Source organism: Ambystoma mexicanum, chromosome 2p, assembly GCF_040938575.1.
Source record: "Ambystoma mexicanum isolate Mex_15411 chromosome 2p, UKY_AmexF1_1, whole genome shotgun sequence".
NCBI lineage: Eukaryota > Metazoa > Chordata > Amphibia > Caudata > Ambystomatidae > Ambystoma > Ambystoma mexicanum.
In genome coordinates, this window is record NC_090923.1 from 1,025,354,290 (window position 1) to 1,025,369,491 (window position 15,202).

The 15,202-nt window shown below is 40.9% G+C and overlaps 1 protein-coding gene across 3 annotated transcripts in view; it reads right to left on the minus strand.

The window, feature by feature from the left end:
* Nucleotides 1-10,379: 10,379 nt before the first annotated feature.
* The window catches only part of PACS1 (phosphofurin acidic cluster sorting protein 1), a 2,791,059-nt gene continuing 2,786,236 nt past the window's right edge, over nt 10,380-15,202 (minus strand). For all 3 annotated transcript variants that reach the window (XM_069644890.1, XM_069644889.1, XM_069644887.1), the window contains one exon: nt 10,380-12,290. In XM_069644890.1, coding sequence (XP_069500991.1) covers nt 12,175-12,290 — 116 coding nt within the window. In that variant the 3' untranslated portion in view covers nt 10,380-12,174. The remainder of the gene's footprint in view (nt 12,291-15,202) is intronic.

Genomic DNA, 15,202 nt, shown 5'->3' on the forward strand with positions numbered 1-15,202 from the left:
CAGCTCATGATTGGCAGGACATCTGCAGTCCAGATAGGTTTCTATGATGCAGATTTTCACAAAGTGAAGTTACATATAAAATGAACAAATGAAATCTTAAATCCTCTGGGGACATAGCTTATCTAGGAGTACACCTGTAAGGTGAAAAGTCATGATGTTGCATCTTTATCATGGCACAATGGATCCACTTAAGATGGTAATCTGTGCAGAGGTAGTCCTGGGAAAAGGATGCTGTACAAGTCCAGTCCAGCAGGGAGAAATCATGTATGAGATAATAAAGGGAAAATCCCAGGGAAAATAACCAGTGAAGCAGTTCAGTCTCACCTCCAGGAATTCTAAAATACAATTCTTCACAGATAACAGATGAGAAACACATAATTCAATGGTCTACGTAGACAGGATTCATATATATCAACGTCTCCATTCCAAAGATGCAAGTACACACATGCATATACAGTCCAGATGTCATTTTAACAGTGACACAAAAGACCTTTGAAAAGTACAAAAATCACTTTTAAAAACACACAACGATATTTATTACAGTTGTTTTTCATGGCACCGAGAATACCGCTGCACAAGTGACCCTGTAAGTAAACTAGCACAGGGGTATATTTAGATGGAAAGCATGAGTGACCTCCACTGTTCTTAAGTAATGTTTGATTTACAAAACATGGCAAGGCAACAAAAACTGAAATACACCAGCCGAAAGCCAACCAGAGAGCTTGCAGGATCCATGTCAGCGCCATCAGTCCCTCTAACCTAATGGCACCTCCAATCAGGGAAGCCCTGTTTAGCATCTGTTTTGCCATGTTTACAATTTAAAAATCAAGCATAAAAGCAAGACTTGCAACATTATTGTGAGCATGCAATGACATTTCAGCAGGCAATTGCTGTATGTTTTTTGAGCAATAAGGTATGAACGAAAACATCTTGTTAGGTAGTTTGCCCCTTTGGAAGTCCTCGAGGTTGTGTGACAATGAAAAGAGACACCACTGAACCAGAATATTTAGAGACAAAACCAGACTAAAATACCAACAAGTCTACCCCTTGTAGACGGATTATAATCAGCTGGAAGCATAGGGGAATATTCACACGTGCCCCTCGCATCATGATGCCAAAACCAGCTGAGGGCCGTAGAAATAAAAATCCCCCAAAATAACTCGTAGAGGTGCTGTGGACAAGGGAGGGACACATTCCTTGCCTATGTTTGTACGATAGCCCGTTGTTGTCTGGTGGTTATTGCCATGTGTTGTATATATAAGTCAACTTTTTTGTCCCATTATTGCTTTTCCAGTACAAGGCAAAGAATGTGATTCTTAAATAGAATGGCCACAATATCTTGGTGCTTTTTAAAATTAGGGGACAATTCAAAGTCAATCATATGACTACAAATTCGAAGATCGTATCAATGGGCCACTATTGTCCATTACAACTGAAATTTCTAGTCCACTGTGAGTTTCGAATAAAAAAGTCTGAGGCACAAGCTATATAATGAGTCCCATCACACAACATCCGCAAATCTGTGCACAATTTGATAAAACCAATGTCACAAATTCACACTTGACTAAGAAAAGAGTTTGGATATTGCATTACACGGTTTCATAATTAAAACAAAGACAACAAATGGCAATGAGATTGAAAATGCCTTTAGTCAGCTCATTCTCATAATTGCGAATGGTCTACAGAAAAGAAACTCTTAACTAGTGTACGTAATATTTTTAATAGTTCAATAGTTCACTTCTTTTCAAAGCACTACTTACACTGCCCTTGCCCTTTGTGCCAAAAGGTTGTTACCAATGCAAGTGAGGCTGGGCGAGTTGGCTATTGCATAGGACACGCTTTACAGGCATGTGTATTGAGTGCTTGGTGGAGGCCCGATATGAACAAGGATAAAAGAGACTTAATTTGCTTGTTTTTATCGGCGGATAACCGGGAACAAAGATTTGATTCTCCTTATCTTCCCCTCCCGCACTTTTCACATTTGGGAGCAAAGTCATTTTCGTGAATTTTACTACTGTTGGGATTTCATCAGAGCAATAGGCAGCTCACCATGAACAGTGCAGTAGATCATCAATACAGGAAAAGTACATTTTTTCTTACTGATCCGGTTATACATGAGGTGCTAATTTTCTAGAGCCCAATTAGCTATTGGAGCAACTTGCCTACGGAGTGACGTCTGACCAGCTGAAGTGGTCACCATCACGACCCACTAGCACCTACATGGACAATTCTCCCTAAAAAAGGAATTTAAGTCTTCATGTTTACCCATCTATCGAAGTAGCTGGAATTACCCTGGCACCTGCAGTTTCATGTTCTAAACGTTTAGAAACATAGAAGCAACCAAAACAAAATTATTAATATGTATGTCAAAATTCCACTTAAAGCACCTTTTACAAAAAACCACACGTACACCCACCACTTCCTCCCAATACCAAGAAGAAATGTCTTGACCAATTGAGTATACATAAAATCAGGAGTTCCCAAAACAGAACACATTTGACCTACTACTGATTGTCATGCAAGGGCTCACTTATGTTATATCCTTTCCTAATTCTCAGAAATATAGCAGCATGTTTGTGAAAGTTTGCTCATCTCTTTGCTTTACAGGATAGTTGTAGGGATAACTAAAATGCGGGATTGTTTTTATTTGATGTGGAGGTCCCTAATCACAATTACTAGTTTTGTTGCTTTTAAAGCAATGGGCACATTACATGACATAAATCAGTTGCATCATAATATAAAACATGATGCCAGCACAAATACTTAACCAGAATGGAGGTCATTAAGAGTTTGGAGGTAGCCATGGCACTGTTAGCGCCATGGCTACCTCCAAACCCGGGTCGGTCTGGCTGAATGGGGACTTACCGTGGACATACCGACCTATTCGGACCCGGTAAGTCCCCATTCAGTTAACCATTCCCCATTCCCATTTGAGCCCCCATAGGGCTCAATGGGAATGGGGAAGGCCCTAATAACGGGCCCGTTATTAGCTACAAGGTCCCTTAACGGGACCCGCAGAGAACGGCTGGACCCGCTAAGGGACCTCGGAATAGGGCGGTAAGGGTTTACTGGCACTGGCATCATTACCGGTGAGCGTTAACCCTTACCGCCCAACTCGTAATGACCCCCAATGTAATTTTCTGTTTCTGGGTCTTTCAAATTTCTTCCCGTTCTTATGCAAGGAAAGAGAACAAAGCATGGGACGGTCAATGAGACCTAAAATATAAAGTCCACGTGGGCTAGCAATTCAGCACATTGTAAGAAAAGAAGCTGCAGTGATATTTGTCAAAACAAAGGAGCCTACAAAGACTAAACTAATGTAATGATATGTCATGCTCAAATTGGCACCTAGCTCCAAAAGGAAAAGTAACTTTGTTATAACAAATGTTGACCTGCCTGTGCATTCTCCCAAAATTGAAACCCATTGAGTAACCCTGCCACCAGCATGGATCCCAGAACACTTATTAAAACAGATTTTATTTCTTCATGTTATTAAAAGAATAATAAAAAGAGTCTGCTTAATGTAAAAGTAACTCTGCGCTTTCAAATCTTAGAACAATGTTGGCTGGAAGGTCTCAAATAATACTTGGCATTGAACGTTTCACTTCAGTTTATTTTGTAGCCTACAAGACCAAGACATGACTAAAATATGGCGAGATTAATTTGCTAACAGATCTGGTGAGGACACACTCACTGCAGAGCTATTCGGTAACTGTTCCTTTTTCTGCAAGGATCCTATCTGGGATGATAAGCTTAGAAAAACTACATAGTAGCATTGCTTAATGTGGAGGGCTATATCAATAGGTAAACACCAGCTATTAGGATTTTGCAAAAGAATAAGTTGTTTCATCAAAATCTAAACACCAAAGCTTGCCAATGTCATTTCCACTGAACAGCACTAAAGATGTGCGCCAGCTGCAACTAAATAGTACTGCTATGGGATCGTTCCCATGTGTGTAAAGTATTTCAGACACACCTGGAAGGTCAATTTTAGCCTATCATATGACCTTATGCAAAACAGAATTCATCTCAAAACATTGATTGGATTGTACTGGAGTCTTATTGTCTATGCTAAGCGACGAACAGTTGTTTTGTTATTCCAACATCTTTGTCCCAGTTAGACAGCACTGTAACAGTCTGCTCCGATCACGTGTGATGAACAATTGCACCATAAGTAAATGTACAGAGATATACGTTACAGGTATTTCAGCTGTTTGGTATAGAGGGATTTCACTTATTTTGAGAAGATTTACTTTCTCTTGTGCCCAGTGGTATAGAGCGAAATAAATACTCATTTCGTTAATAAACCTCTGTGGTTGAAGAGAATATAATTTTAGAAATTTCACATTGCAATAATAACAATGGTACTCTGTCCATGGACAAGTAAACTAAATCCAAATGAATTTGACAGCACCAAGAAACTTACAAGGTACAGCAATAGGGAGAGAAAAACTATTTTTAAAAAAAAATCATAAAACAAAACCTATCTTAAAGAAAGCAGCCTTATCAGAGATTTATGATATGCAACGTTAGCAGTGAAGCAAACTCTCAAGGAAGAATAATGAAAACCCTCATTGCTAGATGTTAAAAAGATGTGTGTCTCTTTTTCCTGACATGTTCGTGAACAAAAGGTGGGGATAAGCTGGGCACTCTATCGAAGTATGAAATAAAATTGTCTAAAAATAGCTTAACAAATTTAAGTTACCCTGAAGAAAAGACCTACACGAAATTCGCCAAGATGATCTTTGCTGGTTTGGGATAAAGAATCAAGCATCGTCTCCACATGCAATGTGTGGTCTGGGTTACTATTCGACAGTCAGTGAAATATTGCCATTTCTATAACTCAAACTTGTAACCCATATTGGATGAATGAAGTTCCTATTTGAGAGTTTTCCGAACATTGTGTATTGATAGGTTGAATTATTGGATTCATAGAAAAACATGTGCAAATATCTTGAAGAAAACACAAATAAGTGAAATTACCCACCAACCTTTCATCTCAAACTTTCTACACAAAAATATGCTGTGTGCGCATTTTCTTAATAGCTATTAACCTCAGGAATTACCTACCGATCAAACAGATATACCACGATCCATGCAACGCAGTTATTTGTCATGCTGTAATGCAAGCTGCTTACTCAGGTACACTAAGCAGCACAGCATGTACATTGCAAACATGTGGTAGATTTAGCACTGTAATGGGCAAAATGTGGTAACAGTTTGCTACAGTTAGACTCAGGTTGTCCTCTAGAAAAATGAGCATACCTGGCTTAGTAATGTTTGATAACCCTTTCTACAGGCAGAAAAAGGGAACAGGGAGAATGTAAACGACTCAATTTATAGTACATTGAAAAGGTAAATCCCAGCTTGCTTGGAACGCTTATTTGAAAAGAGACCACAATGTCAGTGAGTAAAAGAGTCATTGTTTCTCACTGACTTCAGATCTCGCTGCAAGGTCTTTGGGGGTAGTGCTACAAGGGGCTCACATAAGGGAGCACAGTCTCAGTATTAAGAAAAATGCAGGCATAAAATGCATAATATTTATTAATCTTCTTGCCAATGCTTCCACAAATAAGGTAACATCTAAAAGATAGTGACTTCCAACCCTTCTTGTCAACATCGATCCTCTCTGGAAACTACCAAAAGTACTCCTCTCCAAATCTTTCCAACCTAAGGAAAGTCAAGCGAGAGAAGGCGCTGAAACAGAAGTCTCTTGGAAGTGATCAACAAATGCAGATCTTCTACCAAACTTCTATTGCAGAGACTGGATGGGGATCGGATGGGGATATTACCTCATGTGTTGGCCAGGCGAAAGCATGAACAGTCTAGTAATGTACATGTGGGGACAATTGCACTATACTTTTCATTTTTCATGACACATCCTATGACTGCGACGGTAGAATGCAACTAACATACTGTATTCATTATCTAAAAAGGATAGGCAATTTGACAGTATCAAAAGAGCCAAGTGGGGGGAGTGGCACAGTGCCAAATGCTGGAGCTTTGAGAGCAAAATCAGGGGCCCTGTCTCTCCTTTAAAAGTGGAACGAACTAGTGAACCAAAGTCTTGCACTTTAGGGCTGGGGAACAGTGGTTGCCACCCCAAGGAAATGTACTGTGATAGCGACTGGATGATGCGTCCCTCCCCACCACACAGAAACACACACCATGATAACCACCCTTGAGGCAGTTGACTCGTCGTCTTTGAGCTTGGAATCACAGTGCTTCTGCTGTCACAGCCACCGCCATGCCTCAAGAATGTTTCTAGAGTGCACTACCCTGGATAACAGGCTGCAGTGCTGTGGAAGGCAGGTGAAAGCTTGTTCTACTAGCAGAGACATCAGTTGAGGCTCAGATAGTAACAAATGCATCACAGCTCGGAGGATTACAGCAGTGGGCAACTAGGAACGTGGTGATGTCGGGGAAAGTGTGCATCATGAGATTAGTTAGGTTTAAGCCTTTGAAGTGGATCTGAAGGAAGACAAGGAGAGAAATCACTGAAAATACAGGCCTACAAATTCAAAGTACCTGTTTGACACCATATATAGATATAAAACGTTACATCCAGAAGATCCAAGACATGGAGAAAATAGCAACTTGGCATGCAAAAAACTCTTGAGCTTTAGAACCCCTAGCTGTGAGTGCTCAACTAGTATTTGGAGTTTCAGCCTTGAGAAACCGCAATGTGTGGGAGTAGGTCTACTAAAGCTTGACCATTGATGCTCCCAAAGAATGGTGTATATGAGCGATCACTTTGTGACTGGAACAGGCCAGTCTTCTTCCACCCAAAAAACCAAGAAACAGGGTGATCGCTCAAAGGGGGTTGGGTTGTCTTGCCACTCTACTTCCCCATCCAGTCACACCATTATGAAAATGCTTGGCAAGATAGAAGAATAAAGTCCATGACTTATGTAAAGCTATACAAGGTGGATGAGGTGGTCCTGAATTTGGAGACCAGGATTTACACAGTGCACACCACCAGGATGATCAAAATAGGCACCCTGGAAATGCCAGAGGTAGTGTAGGAACCTAAGATAGATACTTGTCAATGCACATAAAAAGGAAAAAGAGCTCTGGAGACTTCAGGGGAGTGGCTGGAAAATTACCAGAGTGTCCATTGGTGCAGCTGGTGAAACTACCGGAGTCATCTGTTGTTGTACTTCTGTCAGTCAGCCTGGCTTCAGGAACTCAAGGATGCTCTGTGGATGATGGTTCTTAAATAGGACTACAATGGGATCAAGAGTGGAATGAAGAATGTGAATGGCAAATGTGGGAAAATAGCTATATTGCATTTGGGGAGTGGAGCAGCTAGGCACACGTTATTTGAAATGGTACAAGACAAAAGCGGGCGAATCTCTGTTAGGGAAGAAAAATCTATATTTTCCTGTTATAAGTGAGGCGAAAGTCGCCCAAGTATAATTTCTGATCCACTTAAGAAAGCATTTGGACCGGGGGGCTCAGGGGGAATATTCATTTCCTCACAAAGCCCAGAGAACAGAAGCAGCTAACAACTATGCTTTCTGGCGCTTGGAGTAGGCCTACGAAGCATCTTTTGAATTCACTGTTGAGTGATGATAAAGGGGAGGAAAGCCCCAAGGGATTCGAATTTAGCAGTCTTGGTGACTGATGAGGAACTCGCAGTGGCGGGATACCGGAGAAGAGCCTTCAGGCTGGCCTATCACAGGTAGTCACTTAGTTTAATCTAATGTGCGAAGAGGTGACAAAGTGACCACTTTGTGAAGACTACAATTAATGGTGTGTGTTGGCATTTTGAGTATATAGTGGTGGCCACTAGCCCATTGTTCCATGTTGTAGGTTACTGAACTAGCAGGTAACACATGTTCAGCAGTTTTCTCTAGAAAAGTAGATACTTACTAATGGGATTCCATTGAATATGTTTCGGTTAATAAAAATGAAATGCCAATAAAGAAATTTGTAGAAGGAAAATCCCTACACTAGAAAGATATCCATTTTATTAAACTTCTTTTCTTTGATTAACAACGGAAAGGAAATGTTAAAGCCATGAAGATAACCTAGGTTACGAACAAGGCGTCAGCTGGAGAGTAATGACTAGATCAGGAGGGTCATGGTAATGAGAGCTAGATTTTATGCATACCTCTCTCTGCTTTAGTGTACGTTCAAAGGATGTTAATTGAGCATCATCACAAAAAAACTTGCACTCACACTTCATAGATTCTGAGAAGGGATTGGATCCTGTCAAGAATGACGATACTATGTAAGCAGCTCCTGACATGGAAAAAGAGACTATCTGGGACAATAGACACTGCACTCAAAATGTTGAATGGCCACAAAGGTGATAAATGAACAATGTGTTTGATCTTATATGCCCACAAGCCCTTGGTGGCTCAAGGATCAATTTAGGAAAAAAGGTTGAAAAGTTTAAGTACTAAACCATATTGGGACTTCACATTTGTAGAAGGGTACTGGGAACTTTATTTGCCTGAAAGAAGCTAGAGAAATGGTTTTGCAAGGTAGGACAAAGCCTGAAAGTTACAAAACATGGGCACCAATACATTGTGACATCAGGATCAGTACAGGACTTGCATTGGATTTTCGTGCTGAGTTGTGCAATTCCCATTGAAAGTGGCGAATCGGCCTACCTGGAGCTCTACTAAGACTTGAATAAGACAGGAGAATAGCCTAAATTCCCTTGAGTTCTGTATTTCAGGAAGTCATTAATTCACACCTCTCTAAACTGGACTGAGAACCGTGTGTTGCATTACATCAACTGTCCCATCGGTGGCAAAGACATTAACACCAAGCATAATGCTGAACCCTCACAGTGGAGATAGAGCCCTCAGTATAAAAAGTGCAATAGGGGACATTACCGAGAAGAACGTGTGAGTTGCGCATAGACCTCACATGATGTCTTCTAAATATAGTCTCACCAGTAAATTTATGGACAAGATTATTGCCTTAAATAACATAAGGAGTAGATGGAAAAAAGAGCCTGCAAGACATACAGTTCCCAAGAAAAAAAAAGTCTCCTCTTGAAGCTCTGTGACATCAACAAATTAGTTATTGTCGACAACCTCTTTAGATATACTGAATGGAAAAATGTCCTGCTCAGCGGGCATCGAGGCCGGTCATTGACTTACCACAGTGAAAGTAGTTTAAAAAAAGATGCTAAACAGTCACAAAAATATAAGTAGGCCTCAGTGACTTACCTTAGGGGTAAAATCCTCTAAAACTGAGATTAGAAGAGAACAAAACTATAGACATGTAGCATGTCGAAAGAAACCTAAACAAGAGAAACAGGTAACTGACAGTAAGCTGAACAAAACATTTGTAAAATATGCACTAGTGCTACAGAGTTCCAATCCCTTCTGACAGAGTGGAAATATGAACTGGAAGGGACTCCTTGGTGCCTAAGCATTCTGGGACAGAGCAATGTTTTAATGTTACAATACCTGAAATGCGTTTTCATGTTAGTTATTATAAGATTAAATGAACATATCGTTACAACAAACAAAAAATATCAAAGAAAAACCTTCCTTTTTTAAATAAAGTGCTCTGAAATCAGGACTCTGGGTGGATAATTTGCTGAAGAATTCGAATTCTGACCAGAGAGGATTGAGAAACATGGATCTAAGATTGTCGCAACTAGTGTGCATGCAAATCTATCCTAAACCTCTGATGGCCAACGATATTAGGAGGCTCATATCAATGATGATTTCCTGTGCCCATGCTGAAATGATACAATCTTTCTTTATTCTGGTGTACATATTAAATGCATGCAGCAAACCAAATACCTGCAACGATGATACATACCTTGCAGAAATAAACTTCGGGAAATTTGAAACATGTCATGCCTTTTTTCTGTTTAGCTGGTGGTTTGCACTGTGAAGCATCAATCACATCCAATGTTCACAGGTCATGCACAAGTGCACAATAGTTGAAAGAAGAATAAAGTGCTCTTACTCAAGGTTGTAAGGCTGAATCTGCAAAGGAGTAGTCGCCCTTCTACTCTTACTTAATCCGCCACACAAAGGAAGATTAAAAAAGTGTGTGTGGCTGGCTGTATTTAAAGAATCCCAGAGAGTTTGTGTGTGCACTTGCAGATCTCATATCTCTCTCTCTCTCTCACACACACACACACACACACACACACACACACACACACACACACACACACACACACACACACACACACACACACACACACACACACACACACACACACACACACACACACACACACACACACACACACACACACACACACACACACACACACACACACACACACACACACACACACACACACACACACACACACACACACACACACACACACACACACACACACACACACACACACACTTTAGAAACTGGAATAATAACAGCAGAAGCACAACTCCAAGTACAAACCTTTTATGGCTGGTGTTCACACCTCCTTGGCCTAGTTCAGAAGCATCAGATCTTAGTTACTACAAAAGCAGCCTGATCACCAGCGCTCAATTAAATGCAGGTATCTTACGAACAAAGAAAACAAGCCAGAGCCTAAAGCAAATATGGTGTAACAAATTATCCTCCAAAGGGAAACCCAATTTATATATAATATATAGCATAAGAAACTTAAAACACTAGAATATTTAAAATGGCAATCTTAACAGGCCTGCTGTTAAAGCAAAAAATATATATACATATACACAATGTATCTATACATACACTCGAAATACTGAAAATGGGGAATGAATGTCCTCTGTTGTTTTTAATACAATAATATACCCTCTCCCATTGGGGGAGTTGAACAGCACCTGATTTGTTCCTAGCATCTTTGGCACCTGCCCTTCCTCCTCCCACACACCCACTACAAATAGTATAGTGGACAGTCCAGTTTAGGACATGTGAGCAAGGCAGCAGGTTGAAGAAGGGCTTGGTTCAATTCATGCCGAAGCCCCAATGACACAGGTGCGCTTTGGGACATTACACAACATTACACAAGCAGTTTTCATTGAACAAAAGAATGTGATGAAAATATTTCAAAACGTAATTACTATATCAGGAGCCTGGTTTCTGCACATTACCTCCAGTAAATCCATCTAATGCTCATCTGCAGCAGGCAGCACATAGAGGATAGCCTCGTGGTAGGCTGCACCAGTCTACACAAAGGCTCTTCCCATGCTTGCCTGAGATAAGAGATACATTGGCTACTTTCACAATGGGTTGTGTGAGGCATAGTACAAACTCTGGAGATCTTCTAGGCAAATAAACAGTGCATGTGCTCCCACGCACGTACCCTCACACACTTTGTTTCTACTTGTGATGCATTAGCGTACATTGCACCAGCTGGCTATAAAAGGATTACAGAACAATCGCAAGCAAACATTTAAACCAGGTGGACAAACACATCTCAGGACCCCATTGCACCACCTGTAGTTGGGAAATAGAATGCTGGAGAGAAACAGTAAATACCATGATGCTCCTGGCTACCCACTGAGTCTCATCAATCAAATACAAAAGCAGACCATACTAGACGTGTCCGGAACCCTGGTAGAGGGGTTTCAGTGTCAGTGAACTCAGAACTAGTACTTATTTCCAGGGATTCATCAGCGAAGACAGACGCTGTGCAGAGGCAAGGAATGAGAAGTAAGAGCGGTCCAAACTCAGATGCTGACCAAAAGAGGGCATGCACAGACGGTGAAAACTGCCCCCTGTTGGTGATAAGTAACAGTAGAGTGTCAGCAAGAACAAGGGCTGGGTGCAGAACGTGACCCTTGGTTGTAGAGGACTTTGACTGACCTTTGAACGTGGTAGTAAACATTAACAATGAGGACTGAGTTGTGATGTGCTTGCTTCCCTGAGAGGGAACGATCAAACACATGAAGCATGACCACCAATTGAGGAGTTTGAAATGAGTTACAATAAATGACCACACAGCGAAGACTGATGTGATGAGTTAGCAACTGAAGAATGTAACAGCCTACAAAGTAGGGTGTGGGATGACCAATGAGATAGCCGACCACAAATGTGTAACTGCTGCTTTCATAAATCGAGCAATGAGAAATGACAGCTGATCAGAGACACTGGAGTGTCCTATTTCACAGGTGGACTGAGGACTGCAAGGGGTGATAATGCAGTGCGTCAGCAGATCTGAAAGTAAAGACTCATCACGGGGAGAGAGTCAGAGGCTTTGGGTGTTGGTCATCGTCAGGTGGGCTTGCTTGAGGTGAAGAGTCCGACAGGGAAGTGTTTCACATGTGTCGGCCACTGAGCTGCAAGCTGAAAAAACTTGACATCGTTCCATTCCACACCATCGATGGAAACTAAAAGAAGGAAAAAGAGTGTTAATACAGCAAGGGGCATAGAGTACAACACAATTTAACATGTAAGCAAATTGAGGCTTCAACTTCCACACAATTACAACTTTTTAATGAAAAAATGAAGCAAGGTAAAAGTAACCCAGCATTGGGATCTTTCAGAGATTCTCATTGTTTGAATAATCTCAGTTGAAAAGCTGTGAATTCTCTTTATATGTAAACAGCAGTATTAGAGAAAACAGTATCAGGGATCGAAATTAGGATTTCGTGACCAGGACCAAAAAGCAGCTCCTGGGTATCGGGCATCACCAGTTAGGCAGTAGTTAACCTCTGGGAACCAGGAGCTAATACATAGTCTGCAGCAAATCCAACTTGTGTGCAAGATGCAAACTACAATTGTGTCTATTATATATCATCCAACATGCTTTCAATGTCTCTTAGGTGTGTCCTTTACACTTTTTAGACACACTCCAAAACCTACACAGCGAATATCACATAGCTATGTTTGTATGGCACTGCTTGCCTGGGGAGTCAAATGCATCAAAAGCAGCTCGTGGTAGTTTTTGTATTCAAGCAAACCAGGCTCCCCTTGGCTAGAAGCAGGAGCTAAATAGATCCCAGCTCCTAGAAATTACGAACCCTGGGTATAGTCTATCCACCTAATTTTCCCATGCACTTGTTCTGTTTTCCTTATACGGCACAGCCTGTCTGCATGTTCGGTGTAATAGGTAGGCTTACAGGAAGGAAACCAGGACAGGTACAAAAGAAGTTGTCTGTGTTTTAGTAGTTATAGGTTAAAATGATAGGACAGGCCACAGAAGGTAAGTAGTAGCATAGGACATAAGGGACATCCACTTGCACATCCTCGCACTCAGCCAGTCATTGAACTGTCATCCGCAGAACACTCACCAGCTCACTCTTACACAGCCAGAACTCTCATGGAATCATGCATGTAGGCAGGGGAAGCAGAGGAGACAAAGCATAACACAACATTCGTCAGAACCAGGGTATTTCTGATCACAGAGGTAAGTTAAAGCATATGGGGAAGAATACTCAAACTTTAGAACAGGAAGCCTCTCAGCTGAGCATGTGTGTGTGACGTACATCAATATTTTTATGCAGTCCTTTTCTGAACTCACTGTAAGTGGCTTCATTTTCCTCCTCTTTTCAGTAGGGTTAATTTGGGCAAAGCTACTCGCGGTTCGTGATCTTTTCAACAGGAAACCACTGCATAGTTTGTGGGTCTTATGCCAAAGCAGACAATATTAAGACAAAAGTTAAGATCTTCAGTGACAACAAATGGGAGTGCAGAAACAAAAATATCTTCAGCCCAAACTTCTTTCAACACTTTAATCTATGTCTAAAAACTAAGGCCTTGGACACTAAACCTTAAAAAGCAAAACCAGTTGTATGGAGGTAAAGGCACTAGTGCATGCTTCAAGTCCTTTTGCACCATTAGAGGCAACATCGATAATTTAAAAAAAAGTCAGTGAAGCATCTTTAAGACTAGGTTCAGAATTAGAGCAGTAGAAATCATAATAAGAGGAATGGAAGATATGGTTGCCACAGTAAATGTGGAAGAAGGAGGAGCTGTCAATCAAACCGGTGTAAATAAACGGAGTGCAGCGAGTTAGACTGAAAAAATGAAGTTGACAGCTACACTTTATGTGTGACTATTGGAAAAGTTGTCATGCTCTGTTGAACCATCGGACTGTGATCAAGAATTCAACAATTCTTCCCCTCTTCATGCCAAACCAAGGCAATCTCTGGAGGGCTAAATCTATCAGGCCAGGCGCACGTATGAATGAGTTTGTCTCCTTAAGGCCTTTTAGCCTTGCATAGTCTGTTTAAGCTGAAGTGGGGCTCATGGACAATCAACCAGCGATCTTATTGGATGCCCCAGGTCCCACAAATGCTAAAACCTCTTTCTCCTACTCCATTTGCAACAGAGGTGTCAATGGTGGGGGCCACTGAATCCATACTGTAGTCAATATTTATGCTGATGGAGCAAACACTGACAAAGATAAACATTTGCTTAATCAGATTTTAACAAGCTTGGTGAAAAATGCTAATGTGAATGTTAGTAAAGTCAGTAAGGCTACTCAAATCGATTCTAGTATGGCAACCAAAGCCTGTTAAAATTCGAGCAATACAATAAAAGTTTCTATCAAAAGGCTGTTTTAACAGAGGAAATCATATAATTTGAGACCTAAAAGAGGCAACTGCCTTGGAAGCTATTCATTGCTTATTTTTTTGAAAGAAATGCAACAAAGAGAGGTGCAAAAGTAAAGTAAGAATGGGCTGAAGGCAATGACTGTACCTTCAGATTGCAACAGAAAACAACAATGAAATGACTGAGACAAAAAATAAATATCCATTCTTTCTAAGAACGAAATAGGAGTTGTCCGAAGTCACTGTAAACAGAAAGGAGGAGAATCTCAAACAAAGGAGGCAGGGTTACATTTTCAAATGTATCCGAGAATGATTCTGAAAACCAAAAATCAATATCCAACGTGCTTTTAATGAAGGAATGTAAAAACTATATAAAGCAGAAAAGGATCAAAATCTGTCTAATCCTGACCCCACAGCAGATACCTTTATGCCAGCAAGACTAAGTAATTGGGCATCCTTGATCACCAATGAATAGCAACCAAGGTGGAAAAGAGATCAATTGTGTTGACAAGTCACTATCTTCAAAAGCTATAGAATATTTGTGATGAATCGGATTAGGTCATCACTCCTTTCCTGGGGATACTTCCTCCATTCCTCATGCCAGGATGGACTATTGTAGTAATCCCCTTCAACAATTTGCCAAGTTTGTTGACAGTATCTTTCAATACCCATCCTTTGTAAGTACTGAGACAAGGAAGAAGGATGGAGTAATGAAGAGAGCCAGGAACGGAAAGCCAGCGCAGCAG